Here is a 17,239-nt window from a genome sequence, read left to right on the forward strand (position 1 = left end):
TTCATTACAATTGTAATAGCTTTATTTAGAAAAATCTCTCGTCCTACCTTCGAAAATGATCCGTCCCAAGACATCCATTTTCAATCCGATAAAAACAAAACCAAGTTTCGTTATTTAAGGACACTTCATCTTACTATGCCAAAACTGGAACTTTAGTATTAAGACGCATACCAAGTTTCCCCATAAAACAATGGATTTTGGTACTTAGACGCTTAACGAGTTTCACCATTAAACCTGGCACATTGATTTTCAGACGCATCGCGAGTTTCACCATTGAACCTGGAGCATCGATTTTCAGACGCATAGCGAGTTTCACCATTGAACATGGAACCACGGTTTTCAGACGCATAGCGAGTTTTAGTATTAAACCTGAATTTTGGTATTTAAATAAATACTGAGAATCACTAATCACATCATTACTATCAATGCGGACCTCTTGAGTTATTCTGCCTCGATGTTTTTTTTAAAAATTTCTATACTTATTTTAATCTATATTTCGTATTTCGAATATAGACCACTGAAATTTCAAATGAATTTTTATTGACATTCAAGTATCCTCTTGAGCACGACACTATTTATTTTTAAAAAAATAGCCCTAATTTAAGTATTTACTAATTATCATCAGTAAGCATATGGGTCCTTAAATTATAAATCTAAAGTAAACTCATAAAAAAAAATTAAAAAAAATTGTTTTTCAAAAGAAGGGCAAATTTTAGCGTAAGAAATACAAATTTTTCATATCACGCTAACAGCTTAACAACAAATTGTAATGCATAAACATCTAAATTAACTTTTTATAGATTTTAATAATTCTTAATATAGGTAATATGTTTACCTGCGTTTTGAAATAAAATCTTAAACAATTATCTCATATAGAATTGAATAGAACTAAATATATTACTCAATGAAGATTTTTCAAAGAAATATTCTCAACATTTGCACTTAAAGCAGGAAAAAAGTAATAAAAATTTTCACCTTAATCTTAACTTTTCAGTTCAAAACATAGCTAATATTATAGAAAATCTACATACAAGTTGCAAAAATTTCAGTAGTGGTCACACCTTAAAAGATAAATAAAGTGGAATAATATAAGAGGCACTGCATGTGGCGTAGCAGGTGAGGAGGGATAGTGGAAGATGTGGATATAACGATATGCAGAAGGGTACGGAATCAGCCAGAAAGCTTGCCCTCAGCCTGAAGTCGGATGTCTGAAGTCTGAATAAAAACATTTCGCTGCTCACTCCTAGCTAGATATGCAACTAAATTCAACGAGCTTTAAATCTGCATTCGTTACGGTACGGTACTTTTCTTTACGTTGCACTAGAGCTGCACATTGTTTAGACGGTCTGGGAAACATCCTTGAGGATGATCCGGAAACAAGCTACGTCACATCCTGTTTTACAGGGAGGGCACGCAGATCATAATTTTGATCTGAACCAGAGCACGATATATCTCTGATCCAGTACCCCGAGAGGTATTGATTTTTTATAAGAATTTGGAGAACTTTGCGACTCCGACAAATTCAACTTGCTCCAGTCACCAGTCTGTACACGGGGCAGTCTTCTGCCGGTGGGGATTGAACTCACGACTTCTCGGGCGTGTACCCTACGCTTGTACCCTCTGCCGGGCTATGTCAGTCCCAAATCTAAATTCAACTTGATTTTACTACCCGTTTGTTTCTTAAAAGTTTTTATAAATATTGCTTTTGATTATGAATTAACATTACTAAAGTAGAGTAGTTTTGAAAACCGCGTTATGTATGCTCAGTGTCAACATTTCTACAGTTGGGGATTCAGGCAAAGTGAACACGTGAACTTTCCGAATTTTCTTTCAGCTGCATCGATGGTTTTATGCTGTTCTGTGGATTTATACGTGGTGTTCAGCTTTTATCTCAGTGAGGACCTTTGAAATACCAATTTGTTTTTTTTTTTACTTTAATTAATTTTTTGAATTAGTTCGAGAGATGGCGGGGACTTCTGAACGTGACAATCAGCAAGCGCCAAAAATTTACTAACTGGGGTAACCATAGAGACTATTATGATTCGCCGTGTGGTTCCCGCTGTTGTCAGTGATATTTACCTAACCAAACCTTCACTACCCTCCAGAAAAGATTGGGTGTTCAGTAAAAAGATTTAGAGGCAGGATTCTTCAGGAACAGTGTTACGCGTGTTCAATGTCTACATTTCTATAATATTGTACAACATTTGTTTTGGTTTTCAAAAAAAAAAATTCGTACTTAAAGTGGGAAAAATATAATAAATTCACACATGAAACTTCAATTTTTAGATCAAAACATAGATATTATACTCGTAATATATCTATGCAATTTTACGCTATCATATGAATCTGCTATGCTATCCAATACAAAATATGCATACAATGTTCCAAAACAACTTTGTTACAAACATTTTTATATTGTAGGTAAGATTAAAGAAATTTTCTCAAAATCAACACTTCTTTGAAAATTTATTTAAAGTATGTCTATGTCATCATCTATTTCCCCTGTCTATTATCTGCTACCAATCTTATTCACCTGCCATCATACATAAAATTAACATTAACTTTAATTCTAAAGGTCGAAGAACAAAATTTTAAAAAGATTTAGAGAGCTCATGAACAGAAGTTTAAACATAAACAATAAAAGCATAAAAAAAGTCTTAATTTGTGTTAAAATTACAATGTTTTACGCAGTCGGATATCTTATCTCTAGATTTCAAAAAGGTAAAGGTCAACAATTCCGAGGATTATAATCTTTCCATTCTTTGAAACTACGGAATCAATGAAAAACGCGTCGTTTCTCAAAGATTTTACGCTTTCCCTTAACTATGGGAATAGAGCATCGACAAAAGTGACAAATAGATGTACAGTGCACTAAGTTTATAACGGACCACCCAATATAACTTTTGATCTAATTGATCGGATTTTCAAGCTCTAGGACTCAATCTTAAAGGTTTGAGGGGGTGATCTCAAATATGCTAATAAATAAGTACATACCACATTTTTAGTTACGAAATCAGACATGAAAACGTACTTTCTCTGAATAAATGCACCTTTTTTCGATGAATTCGGATTTCTGACCCTGAAAATATAGGCTCCAAAATTTTGACCTTTAATGTTAATTTTACTTTTTGCGTATTTTTCTATATCACGAAAACTTTTGAAGTGAACTGAAACATTGTTACACATAATTATAAAATTCGTTTATCCAAAGATAATTCCATGCAAAAAATAACTTGTAGTAAATATAGTATTTTTTTTTTATATATTTAGGAATGATTTAAAAGGGTTTGAATTGTAAATTATACAATTTTTCGCTTCCTTTCAAGGAATATAATTTTATGTGGCAAAATACAAAATGTGAGCCAAATCGGTGAAATGGTTCCTAAGAAATCGAAGTTTAAATATCTGACTTTTTCGAAATTGTATTTCTCAGGAACCATATCACCGATGTCTGTCAAATATTGTATTTTGCCATATAAAATTACATTCTTTAAAATGACGCAAAAAAATAGTATACCTTTCATTTCAAACATTGTTTCGAAGGTCTTTAATAAAATAATGAATATAATAAATATTTACTAAAGGTTATTTTTTTAATGGAATTATCCTTGGATAAACAAATTTTACAATCATGTGCAAAATTTTCAATTTGCTGAATAAATTCTAGAGATATAGCTATGTACGCAAAATTAAATTAGCGTTGAGACATCCAAACTTTGCAGGGCTCTCTTGACCTGACTATTGGGTCCATATTTCCCAGGTCAGAAATCCGAATCCAATAAAGTTTATTCTTAAAAAGTGCATTTATGTGTCTGATTTCGTAATTTGTCACCCCTTCCAGCCATTAATAGTCATAAAATGTGAAAATCCGATCATTAGATGAAAAGTTACTCAGAGTGGTTCGTTTTTCTTTGACGCACTGAGATTTGATATCTCATCTTTTCTAGATACTTTACCTAACCTATCCTGAAAATTATTCAGAAAATAGATAAGTGGAGGGTATTATAAATGATATAAAAACGTGCTTTGTTTATTATATACTTACTGAATGTATTTGGATAAATATCATCTTCTGCATCGGGTTCATTTAGTTGGGAATCTAGAGTGTAGCAGAATGTTGGGTTGCTACCTTTAGAAACGATAGGAAAACTGCGAAATCTGAAAACGATACACTGGTTTTAGGTACAGCGCTAATAAATAAAGCATAACTATAATTTTATTTAGAGTGATTATTCAGAAGCTTCATAAAAGGGTTATATAAAAATCGTATTTCAACTGAAAATTATTCGGTAATATTATATTTTATTTTATTTTATTTTATATCAGTCGTTGAACAGAAGATCCAATTTTTGGGTTTATGACTACTAATGTTTTTATTCCGTAACCTCGCACTTTTGGGTCTAATCCAGAAGACAAGGGAGCTCTTGGATAATGTATTGGGACACGCTTACCGTCGTTGAGGACTTTTCTTATAGAACTAATCCGTAATTTGCGGGATATAATAGGAAAACCACGAAAACTTCGCGTGGTTAGCGTGACTGCAAGGGAACTCTAACCCATGACCCGTCTACCACTGAGGATATTTTACGTCTGCACTGCGGTCGGTGCGAGCAGGCTACGGATTTCGTATCGAAGCTGGGATTCCATCCCGGTTCACCTCATTAGAAGTTGAACGCTCTATTCCCAAATCAATCACGGTTCTCGGTAATATTATTTTATTTTATAATCGTCGCTGAACAGCCGACCCAATTTTGGGTTTACGTCTACCAATATTCAACTCCGTAGCCTTGTGATATTGAACCAATCCCGATGACAAGGAAACTCCTGGATCAGTATCCTCTGATGTAGGATTTGTTATGGGAACGTGGAGAGCTAGGTGATTAGACTGATTTAACGCTCATCAGTCATAATTTACTACTTCGGCTTCGGGCGACGGGATCGAACCCACGACCTCTTGGACATTTGTCCAGTGTCCTACCAACCAGGCTATCCTGGTTCCAGTAATATTATATTCATTGTTTAAGAGCGCAATTATTCTCTATGTCATTGTTGCTAACCGTAAAAGCTAAGTATGATCATGGGGTTAGGAATATTAGCCAAATATTAAAACAGTTCGCCAATTTTCGAAAGACCTTGCCAAATGCAAATCTTAAAAAATTTTTATGATGAATTTTCCCCCCACAGAATACTATTTTACCGTAGTTCGCTTCAGGCTTATGTTATTTGAACCCAATCCTATTTGGTTATGCGACGCATTTACCGAAAATTGCTACCAGAAAATATTGAAGTAATCGAATTAAAAGTACTGATTTGTTTAGAAGAATTCATTTTGACGTCATTTTGAGGATTGAGTGAAATATATATTTTCTTTCTAGAGGAAGAAATCATTCGCGAATACTTTCGCCAAAATACAATTTCATTCGCCAAATTTACGATCTAATCGCATTTGGCGAGTTAGTGAATGCTTAGCGCGGGCCCTGCGTTATTTGGAATAAAATCAATAAAATCATAAAACAAACTCATAAATCAATCATAAAAACAAAACCAATAAAATCATAAAATCAATAAATAGAATTACTTCCTATTTATTGGTTTTATTGTGTATATCTCTAAGTTTAAATATTTTGTAAGTGGCGCTTATTACTTTTCACAATCATTTATCCATTTTAAAATCGGTAATTTTGTTGTAAGAAACCCATAAGCGAAATATTCTTACAAAAAATTATAATATTTAAATATTTTATAAACAAAATTATCCTTTTAAAAAAAAAAGTTGATTCTTAAGAAAAACAAATCAAAGATGAATTCGAGGCTATCATTGGGATTGAAGCAAGCAGCGAACGGAGCATATACCTAGTTTATATAAAAGTTGGTTTCCAAAGAAAGAATCTGCATATTAGCATTAAAATAAATATTAAATTATTAAAATATGAAAAAAAATATTACGTGCAATTTGAAATAATGACATTTGCTCTCTTCCAGCAATCGGTGATTATATCACTTGTGGGTGAAAGTTCTTCAGCTTCTTCCCAGTTTATAGAAAACATTCCATGTAGTGTATCCACTATGGATGGTATCTAAAAATTTACGAAAACACCGTACATAAATAATATCACTGCAATACGTTCGTTAAATGAAATACCTGCAAGTGGCGTAGTGTGAGCAACTTCATAATGATTGGTTGTTAAAACATTAAGCATTGACATTTGCTTAAGTTAGCAACTATTCTTCCCATTCAACTTCGAGTAATCCATGCCCGTCGAGTATCAATTCTCTTTAGAGACGCATTCACTTTAGAGACGATTCTCTATATTTCTACTAAGATTTCAATTCTTTTCATACTTAACACAAAGATAGGCACGGAGCCATGAAAGCACCGTTAATAAAAAAGTAATATCACTGCAATACGTTCGTTGAATGGTATAATTGAAAGTGACGTAGTTTGAGCAACTTCATCTTGATTGGTTGTTAAAACGGGGCATTTGTTTACATTCCTAAAAATCGTTTAAGAAATTATTCTGTTTTTAAAATGCTCGTTACTCTGTTAAGCACATTTTGTTCATATTTAATTATATTTGTTAAGAAATTAAAAATATAACTTTCTATCATATAACTGTCAAAAACAGAAAATGTTTTAAATTCTTTTAAACAGTTCATATTTTTAAAAATTTTGATCGAGTGGATGACGTAGTATTTTTTTAATACGAGTTCAACAATTAATAATTTTGGAACTAATTAACTAGAGATTTTTTTCAATTCTATTTTATTCCTTACATTTTTCTATACACCTTCGAAATTACTCGTTACAAAGTCAAAATATATATAGATAGATAGATATATAATTGTCTGTTAAAATAAAAAAATATGTAACATTTTTCATTTCAAAACTATTTTAATTAGTTCATAAAGTCTTGAAACTTTCAAGTACAATTTAATTAATCGAGCTCTGAATAATTCCTAATAGCTAAATATCAATATTTAGAAAGTTTATAGTAACGTTGCATAAAAAGAATAAACAGCATCAGTTTGTCAATGAGTTTTATAATAACAATCATATTTTTAATATAGTTAATATTTTTAACATTTGAATAATTTCAAAATAATTTTTTTAATTATCTTAAGCAAAGAAAGAGAAAAGAAAAAGATTAAAAATAGTAATTTACTAAATGATTCCCTAATTCACCATTTAAAATTTTCATGATAAAATAACACAGTTGGGTTTGTTGCTGGACTGACTGAAAATAATAAATAAGTGCATGAGCTTGAATTCATCGTCAAAAAAATTTTATAATGTAAAATTTTTAATTAAGCTATCAAATTTTCCTTATTAAATGAAATACAAAAATATTGAATTGAAAATCAAATCCTGTTCTTCGATTCGAATCTATTATTTTAAAAACTGAAAAAAGTATGAAAAAAAACATGTGTGTTGAAAAAAAGGGTGATAAGAAACAGGTGTGAAACAAAGAAGGGTGATAAAAAACAGGTATGATAAAAATAGGGGTGATAAAAAAAGCAGGTATGATAAAAAAAGGGCGATAAAAAAGGTGTTTTGGGATATCAAAAACACCTGTTTCTTTTCACTCTTCTCTAATTTGTTGAAAATGTTTTCTAGGCCTTCATTGGTAAGACCACTTGCCTGTATTTACTTCATTAATTTTCTAATGCCATCTTGTGTTAAGACTCCGAGGATGGTTCGTGTCTAGATAACCAAAACAAAAATTTGTCCGTTTCTGTATTTGATTTGTGATTTATTCACGTGGTTCTTCACTATTTCACATGAATGTTATATTATTTTACTATGCAGTAAACAGGAGTAGGTCATTTTTTTATTATTAAGCAGTATTTTTTAAAGCAACACATAATTTAAGATAGTAAATTCTATAGGCTTTATTTAGTACAAAAATCCAAAATAGTTCAGTTCTTAAACTTACCCCTGTATATGTACTTGTGTTGTTTATACAAAATTTAGGATATTCTTCACAAAATAGTTCATTATCGTAATGAAAGTTGCAAAGACTGTCATTCCTTTCACAGTAAATATGGCGCCTAATGCTAAAAGTATTAATAGCAATGTATAAAATTATAATTCAGAAGATCCACCCGTCAAAACATGAACAGTGAGAGAAAAAATGCACCATCCAGAATAACTTTTGATCTAATGATTGGATCTTCACGTTCTAGAACTCAATCTCAATGTCTCTAGGGGATGATCTGGAATTTGCTAATTAGTAAGGACAGACGATATTTTAAGTTATAAAATCAGACACACAAACGTACTTTCTCTGAATAAGCATACCATTTCTTCGACTGATACAGATTTCTGACCCCAAAATATAGGGGGTACCGCAATCTAGGAAATATAGTCCCAAGAGTTTGGTCAAGTTTTATCATATTTTTTTTAAAATTTTCTTTTAAAAGTCAGATATTTAAAATTTTATTCCTCAGGATTTATATTTTTTAACTTGATTCAAAACAATTGCATACCTTAAAATTCAAAATTTTTTTTATCCTTATTAAATAAAGTAATAAAAATTAAAAAATATTTAATAAACGTTATTTCTTTATTATCTTTAGACACATATCTTTGGACAAATGATTTTTATAATTGAGTGCAAATTTTTTTCTATCCACTTAAAAGGTTTTCGAGATATAGCAAAATACGCAAAAAGAAAAATTAACATTAGGAGTCCAAACTTTGGACAACTCTCCTGACCAAACTATTGGCACCATATTTCAAAGAATGTGGTTACCCCCTATATTTTGAGGATCAGATATCCAAATCCAGAGAAAATAAGGTATTTTTATGCAGAGAAAAGTGCGTTTCTGTTTATGATTTCATAACTTAAAAAATTGTCTGCGCTGGTTGGAGGTCACCCTCTCGGGTCATTAAGTTTCAGTACTAGAACGTGAAGATCCGATCATTTGATTAAAAGTTAATCAGAGTGGTCCATTTTTTGAGCACTGTACATTTTAACACAAATTTTGATTACGAAAATAATTCTAAGAAATAGAAGCGGTAAGATATAACATGATAAAAAACTTCATTTTCTTTGTTAAAAAGCAAACAAACAAAAAAGCTTTTATGTATATTGTACAAATCTCAAAAAAATAAACAGACCACCCTGATTAACTTTTGCCTGGATGTATATATATATATATATATATGTAATACAAAAGTTATAAAAATACTTTTGCATTAATAAAAGCATTGAAACTTTTTCGTGTTCATAAGATGCAGATATTCTATTTTGGGACTTCAAGGCTGAAAGCATGCCAATGAATAATAATTAGATTTATGTTTCAAAAGAGGAGTTATTTTAAGATCCTTCACTTCCATATAAGGAAGGATTAAACGATTTTTTATGAGTATTAAATGATTTGCGATGAGGCGTAGGAATACAAGAAATGCATTATGACTCTCCTTTTTACCCATTTTAATTATAATATAAAACGGAGGAGCAATGGTTTTTGCGTGGCTTTTTGTAGTTTATAATACCTAAATAAACTCCGTCAGTTTAGACGGGATATGGGTCTCCTCCTCTGCAGCTTGGAGGGGGCTGAGATGTATGCTTTCACCATCGTTTAGTAAATAAAAAATGTTATGCAGAAAATGGCCTCGTTACTCATGGAATTTTGACTCATAATTAACTAAAAATATCGGGGTTGTTGCCTTGATATTAGAAGACGGCAGGACAAGGCTTCGAAGCTGAGAAACCAATTGGCAGAAAAAACATTGCGTGTTGATAAGCCTTCTACAGCGGGAAGCTCGGAATCGTCCGAGGTTTTTTCCTCACCCCTGAAACGGAAGAAGTTTCCCATCACCACCTTAAGGCTACCGCTACATGGAGGCTGGAGCTGATGAAATACCACAAAAAATGAGTGTCCCGTTCCCGAGAATCTACATGTCTGAAGCTGATAAAGATGGTGATTCGGTTTAGTGCTCCTAGTGCCCAAGAAACACTGTTTAAGTGTGCTTGTTTACTTAAAGTCCTAATCAAGAAAGTGATGTTGTGAAAAAAAATATAGTGAAAGAAACGCCATTTATGTGCGCGATTTATATTAGATTTATAGAGGAGTTTTAGCTTTTTGAAAGTTCTTTCATAGGAAAAAGATCGTCACAAAAGTGAAGATCGAAGTGTGGCAAAAAGTGCTTATTTTTTTACTACAAAAGATAAATCCCTTGCATACCTGATTTTTTTCCCTCTTTCATAATAAATAATTTTTATTGCATATTTCAGTAATCTAAATTTTTATTATTACGAATCTTTGAATGAGTAATCATAAAAATATATGAAGTGCATTGCTTATGTTTATATTGTTTTTTTTTAAATTTATGATATAATAGTGTATTTATACTGCTCTTAAAATGTTTTTAAAAGAAATAGATGTGGTTCAAACGTCAATTAAAGTAGTGAAGGCAAACAAAATTAAGTTATTATTTAAACTTTTATTTCCTGATGAATTATCAATTAACAAAATTCTAAATTTTTCAGAATTTTCTTTTGAACCTAACGACGATGAATTTTCGAATAAGCTTAAAGAAATTACTGACAATTTTAAATTTTCGGAATTAGTTAAAATTTCTGACATTCTTTATATTTCCAGTGAGGGAAATAAGGAGGAAATTGCCAAGCATATTAATAGCATAACAATTTAATAAATTGTTTATGTGATTTTAATTACTTGAAAATTTCTATAGTAATTGAAAATCCCTCCGAAGATGAGGAGGAAACTACTCAGTTTGAAATTAAACAAACTCAAACTGATTTTGAACCACATTTACCAACTGAAACTTATGTAAATAAATTTACACAAGTTGGTTTAAATTCTATCTGTACAAAAAGTAGTGATGATAAAGATATGGTATCCTATAGTCAAAGCTCTAATTATGATGATAATAATAGCGAAACCGAAACAAAATTGATAGTTAGTTTTTCTGATATAGAAGCAGTTACCCCTATGTTTAATGGAAATCGGTACGACAATATTAATTCTTGGTTTGAAAATTTTGAAACTCATGCTAAATTATTTAAATTGTCTGATGTGCAAAAAATATNGAAGTACATGCAATGTTGCAAAAAAGAAAACAAAGGTATAATGAAACTCTTCAAGAATATTTCCTAAAAATGAGAGAAATAGCTACTCAAAGTGATATTGATGACTTAGCTCTAATCACTTATATAATTCAAGGAATACCAGACCAAACAAATAATAAAACAGTTCTTTATGGAGCCAGTAATCTTTTTGAATTTAAACAAAAACTTAAACTTTATGAAAAAATTAAAAGTGACTTAGATAAAAATAAATTTCAAGCTAATAAGGGACCATATGAGAAGAAGTTAGAAAACCCAAAATATGACATTAAGTGCTTTAAGTGTAATGCACCAGGCTTGTCATAAAAATAAAAATGTAACCCCGAATGTGACAAAACACAAAATACATCATACAACACAGGAGAACCCATTAAATCAATATAAATATTGCTCGAAGAAAGGACTTTTGAATCAATTTCAAATGGGCTCCACGTGTGTAAACAAGCCTAATAATGTGGTTGATGTAAACATCCAAAATATGACAAATAATCAATAGCAATTACTAATATCCGGATATAAAGTTGAAAATAAATACCTAAATGGATGTAAAGTGGAAAATAAATACCTAAAGGGACGTCCAAAACCAATACAAAATAAAAATGAAAAGGTAAACAAAGAGATATTATTGAATGTTGATACCGAGTCAACACTGAATATAATACCAAAAGATTTGGTGTTAAAATTAAATATTCCTATTAAAAAATGTGAGGAATTAAATGTTACCCAAACGAAAGGACAACTAACACTTAACAAAATTTGTGAGTTTCCCCTTAAGATAGGCGAAATTGTTAATTCAGTTAAGTTTTTTGCAATTGATACTGATTTACCGTTTGCTTTACTTGGGTTGCAGACGTGCAAAGATTTTTGTTTGCTTATTGATTGTGTCGGGCCAGTTGTTACTCAATTTGGTAAGAGTTTGATCACCTCTGCTAATTCTAACAGTGACAACTTATCTTTGCACATTAGACAGCAAAATTCTCAAAATGTTAAGGCTAAAAATTTTGAAAAAATAAAAGTTAAAGATGTTTCAGTAAAAGTAAACATTGAAAAAAATAATGTAAAGGGTAACAAAAATAAAAGGAAAAGGAAAAATAGGAAAAAGAAAAAATGTCCAAAAATTTCAAATGATTCGAAGATAGATCTAGGTAATGGGTGCACACATTATCAGGTTAATATCGACGAAAAAATAAAAAATGAAAGCGAGATAGAAAATGTGGACTTAAAAGAAATTTTAAAAAAGTTATGATGATATTTTTGCGAAACATAAACATGACGTAGGAGAAATCTGAATGGAACCGCAAAGAGTCAGGTTAACCTCAGATTTACCTATATCTCTAAGGCTGTACAAAACATCCCCAAAAAAACAGCAGGAAATTGATTTACAAATAGAGGAATTGTTAAAAAATAACATTATAAAAGAAAGTTCATCGCCTTATGCTGCCCCAGTAACTTTAGTGTTTAAAAAAGATGAAAATAAAAACTGTCGTTTATGTATTGACTTTAGAAAATTAAATCAAATTACAAAAACAGATTCTGGACCTTTACCTTTAATACAAACTTTAATTGAAAAATTGTCTAATAGTAGTTATTATTCTAAAATAGATTTATCACAGGGATATCATCATGTTCGTATTTATCCTCATGACACTGAGAAATTAGCATTTGCTACTCACAACGGTCTATTTGAATACTTAAGATTACCTTTTGGCTGGAAGAATGCCCCGAGCATCTTTCAACGTACAGTTCGTTGAATTGTAAATAAACATAAAATTAAATTTGATACAAGCTACTTTGATGATATCGTTATATTTTCTAATTCTTATGATGAACATTTAACCCATCTTAAAAAGATTTTTGATATTTGTAAACAAGAAAACTTAAAATTAAGACTTTCAAAATGTTCATTTTTGCAAAAACAAACGAATTTTTAGGACATGAAATTAAAAATGGAACTGTATCACCCGATAACCATAATATTGAAGTGATTAAAAAATTATTGATCCCTAAAAATGTAAAATCATTGCAAAGATTTCTAGGATCAATAAATGTTTACAATAAATTTATTGATAGTTATGCAAGTATTCGACATCCTTTAAATAACTTGTTAAAGAAAGATGTAAAATGGGTGTGGTCAGAAAAATGTCAACAATCTTTTGAACTTTTAAAAAATTCTATTATTTGTAAACCAATTTTGAAAATTTTTAACCCTAATCATGAATGTCATCTTTTTGTTGATGCATCGTTAGTTGGAATTGGTTCTGTATTAAAACAGGCAGATGAATGTGGTGTATTGCATCCTGTAGCTTTTCATTCTCGATCATTAAGGGACTATGAAAAAAACTATGCAATTACAGAACTTGAATGTCTTGCTATTGACGAATCTCTAAATAAATTCCATCATTACCTTTTTGGACAAAAATTCACCATACATACTGACTATGCTGCTTTAGTTTGTCTAAGAAATTAAATTTAAAAGGTAGATTATTTAGATGGTTATTATTGTTTAGTATTTATGAATATGATATTAAATACACAAAAGGCTCCGCTAATTTTGAAGCAGATTGGCTTTCGAGAGATCCAGCACATTCAATTGTCCAAAGTAATAGTAAAAATAATAATGTTCATGTTTCACATTTGTTAAACTTGAGTGAAATCGTGGAAGCTCAAAGGAAAGAAAACTTACAAGGTAAATTTATTGATATCAATAATGTCTTGTGTGTACGTAAGAAAAATTTTACTAAAATAGTTGTTCCATTTTCGTTAAGATTAAAACTTCTGCAAAGTGCTCATGATAAATTTAATCATCCAGGAGTTCAGAAAATGATTAACTTAATAATCCCTGTTTATTATTGGAACAACATAACTTCAGATAAAGCAAAATTTTGTAAACAGTGCCATACGTGCCAATTAAATAAAATACCGCGGCAAAAAGATTTGGATTATTACAAGCCTTACCCCCTGTTAATCAGTCTTTTGACTTACTAGCAATTGATAGTGTTGGTGGATTGAATTACTATAATTCAACAAAAAAATATTTAACTTTAATTATTGACCACCTTACACGCTACATTTGGGCTTTTGCATCAAAATCAATTAGCTCAGAAACTTATACAAATTTTTTATATCAAATTTTTCAAAATCAAATCCCTAAATCCTTGTTGAGTGATCGAAACGCTGCCTTTACTTCTTCTCATTTTAAAAAATTTTTAAAACATAATAAAATTCAACAATTATTGACAACTGTACATCATCCGCAGCCTAATGGCAAGGTTGAACGCCTTGGTCAAACAATAATTACCCGCTTAAAATGTAAAATTCACGAAAAACCAACTAAAACTCCCCGGCCTACTTTGTTAATAGATATAGTTAATACTTATAACTTAACTACCAATTCTGTAACAAAATTTCCACCTGCGTGCCTCATGCATGATAGACTCCCCTACGAAAATCCCTTAAATGAAAAAGTCTATCCACTTGTTGAGGAAGCTAAAAAAATAGCTATTCAAAGAACTAAAGAATATCATGAAAGAAATAAAATTTATTATGATGCTAGATTTTTAGATATAGACTTTAAAAATAATGAATTAGTTCAGTTTGAAGAATTTACTTATCCTAATACGAGGAAGTTGTCGCCTCCTTTTAGTGGACCGTATGAAATTCTTCAAACAATTCCAGAAGTTAATTACAAAATAAATAAAAAGAATAATTTGAGTAAGCAAAATTTTCAAATAGTACATATTTCAAAGCTTTGGAAATTTCACAGTCCACAGATGTTAAAAGTAAATCATGAATAGTCACCAACAGAAAATTTTTTTACTTTCTTCAAGAGAAGATGTAATCCCTATATTTTTGAGAGATCTGAATCGCGTTGTGTGGAGATGTTTACCTCAGCATCAGTTAGGAGTGAGGGCGAAGTAACTTGAACTTTTTTTTTCTCAACACAGCGAGAAAAACTTTCTAAACTAGTTTTGTTTTATCCAGTCAGGATCTCTCAATTTCACAGTGCTTCATGAAACCCTGTTTTCCTCCATTTTAACGGGAAATACAGAATTTCATCAAGTACGTAAGTCCATTAACCACACAGAATCTTAAATTCTGATTAAATGACACTTGTTGTCCATTTCGTTTTGCATGAAAATTTTGTGTATTTCTGAGTGAAAAATTTTTTAAAAGTTTAGTAGAATAGTTATATAAAAATGTTTCATTTTTTCTTTCTGTTTAGTTCACTAAACAGATAAATTGTATTATTATGTTTTTATTGTTGTTGCTGAAAATTTTTTTTTCTTCACATATTGGAAAAATTTTATTTATAGTAGGAAAGAGGACAGTCATACCAACATAAACTTTAGAAATTCGTAGTATTCTAAATTTTATTATTATTTTTTTGGCTTACCAAAAAAAATCTTTTGAGGGGGATGTAATACAAAAGTTATAAAAATACTTTTGTATTAATAAGTTATAAAAATACTTTTGTATTAATAAAAGCATTGAAACTTTTTCGTGTCCATAAAATGCAGATATTCTATTTTGGGACTTCAAGGTTGAAAACATGCCAATGAATAATAATTGGATTTATGTTTCAAAAGAGGAGTTATTTTAAGATCTTTCACTTCCATATAAGGAAGGATTAAACGATTTTCTATGAGTATTAAATGATTTGCGATGAGGCGTAGGAATACAAGAAATGCATTATGACTCTCCTTTTTACCCATTTCAATTATCGTATAAAACGGAAGAGCAATGGTTTTTGTGTGGCTTTTTGTAGTTTATAATGCCTAACTAAACTCCGTCAGTTTAGACGGGATATGGGTCTCCCCTTCTCCAGCTTGGAGAGGGCTGAGAAGTATGCTTTCACCATCGTTTTGTAAATAAAAAAGATTATGCTGAAAATGGCCTGGTTACTCATTGAATTTTGACTCATAATTAACTAAAAATATCAGGGTTGTTGCCCTGATATTATATATATATATATACATATCGTAAATAGAACTCAGAAAATAAGATCAAAATGAAGATAAAACAAGGGAAAATTACAGGCATATGAAAAAAGGGGGAAAAAGAAAATAATAATAAAAAAAGTCCGAAAAAAATGATTAAATTTTTTTAAAATATCCAGAAAATAAAATGTATAATCTTTTCATCAGCCCACACGATTACATCCGCTAATGAGTGTGCTTTCTAATATTGAATCAATATACCCAAAGCAAAAAAAAACAATACAATAGTGTGAGGAGCACTCAAAAAATTTTACAAAAATTACAACAAAAAAATAGAGCACAATAAGCAAAAATAACACGTAAAACGGAAAATAAAGTATAAAGAAAAAACAGAATAAAACATAAAATATAATCTATAAAGCGAATTGTGAATTCAAATGAACTTACATGAAAGGGAAATTTGTCAAGAATGATTTAAATTATTTTCGTAACATGATTGCCAAATTGCAAAATATGAAAACAAAAGTGCAAATTGAGCGTAACTAGAAGAGTTTTGTTTTAAAATGCGTTCTTATTGCATTACTGAAGTGCGCTTGATTTCTTCGTTACCAAGGATGGGCCCGAAAATGGATGCGCGCTAAGTAATATTATACAGGATAATTTAAAGAAGTTGACTAAAAATAATTTTAGAAAATAAATATTTATTTAAGAAAAAAATATAAAATAGAAAAGAGAAAGAAACATCAATTTCCTGTTTTGTACATTTTAGCCACAGATTCGCACATGGAAAAATTACATAAATTAACAAAGAAATCTTTTTAGTAAACAATTTTAGCCACGGATTTGCCCGAAATGGATTTGCACATGGAAAAACTGTGGTATTCAAAACCATCAATTTGAAGAAAAATATCCCTTCCATTGTAAAGATAATTAGACTTGATGTGTTGTATTATTATATTTTGCTTTGGCTATATTGATGCAATATTAGAAAGCACTCTTTTTTGCGGATATAATCACGTTGGCTGGTGAAAAGATTATATCTTTTATTTTCCAGATTTTTTAAAAAAAATGTATCTTTTTCTTCTAATTTTTTTCATTATTATTTTTTTCCTCCAATTGTTTGTTATTTTTTATTGTTATTTTACGTTTCCCCCCTTTTTCATATGTCTGTAATTTTCTTTTGTTTTATCTTCATTTCGATATATA

At 30.3% G+C, this 17,239-nt stretch overlaps 1 protein-coding gene across 1 annotated transcript in view; it reads right to left on the reverse strand.

Moving 5' to 3' along the window:
- Positions 1-212: 212 nt before the first annotated feature.
- LOC139426439 (uncharacterized) overlaps positions 213-17,239 on the reverse strand; it is a 55,926-nt gene continuing 38,899 nt past the window's right edge. Inside the window, exons 3-7 of the mRNA XM_071185325.1 lie at positions 7,935-8,055; positions 5,947-6,077; positions 4,046-4,158; positions 3,032-3,167; positions 213-369 (exon numbers count right to left, since the gene is read on the reverse strand). Of these exons, the coding sequence (XP_071041426.1) occupies positions 213-369; positions 3,032-3,167; positions 4,046-4,158; positions 5,947-6,077; positions 7,935-8,055 (658 nt within the window). The remainder of the gene's footprint in view (positions 370-3,031; positions 3,168-4,045; positions 4,159-5,946; positions 6,078-7,934; positions 8,056-17,239) is intronic.

This window comes from Parasteatoda tepidariorum, chromosome 9 (genome assembly GCF_043381705.1).
Source record: "Parasteatoda tepidariorum isolate YZ-2023 chromosome 9, CAS_Ptep_4.0, whole genome shotgun sequence".
Taxonomy (NCBI): Eukaryota; Metazoa; Arthropoda; class Arachnida; order Araneae; family Theridiidae; genus Parasteatoda; species Parasteatoda tepidariorum.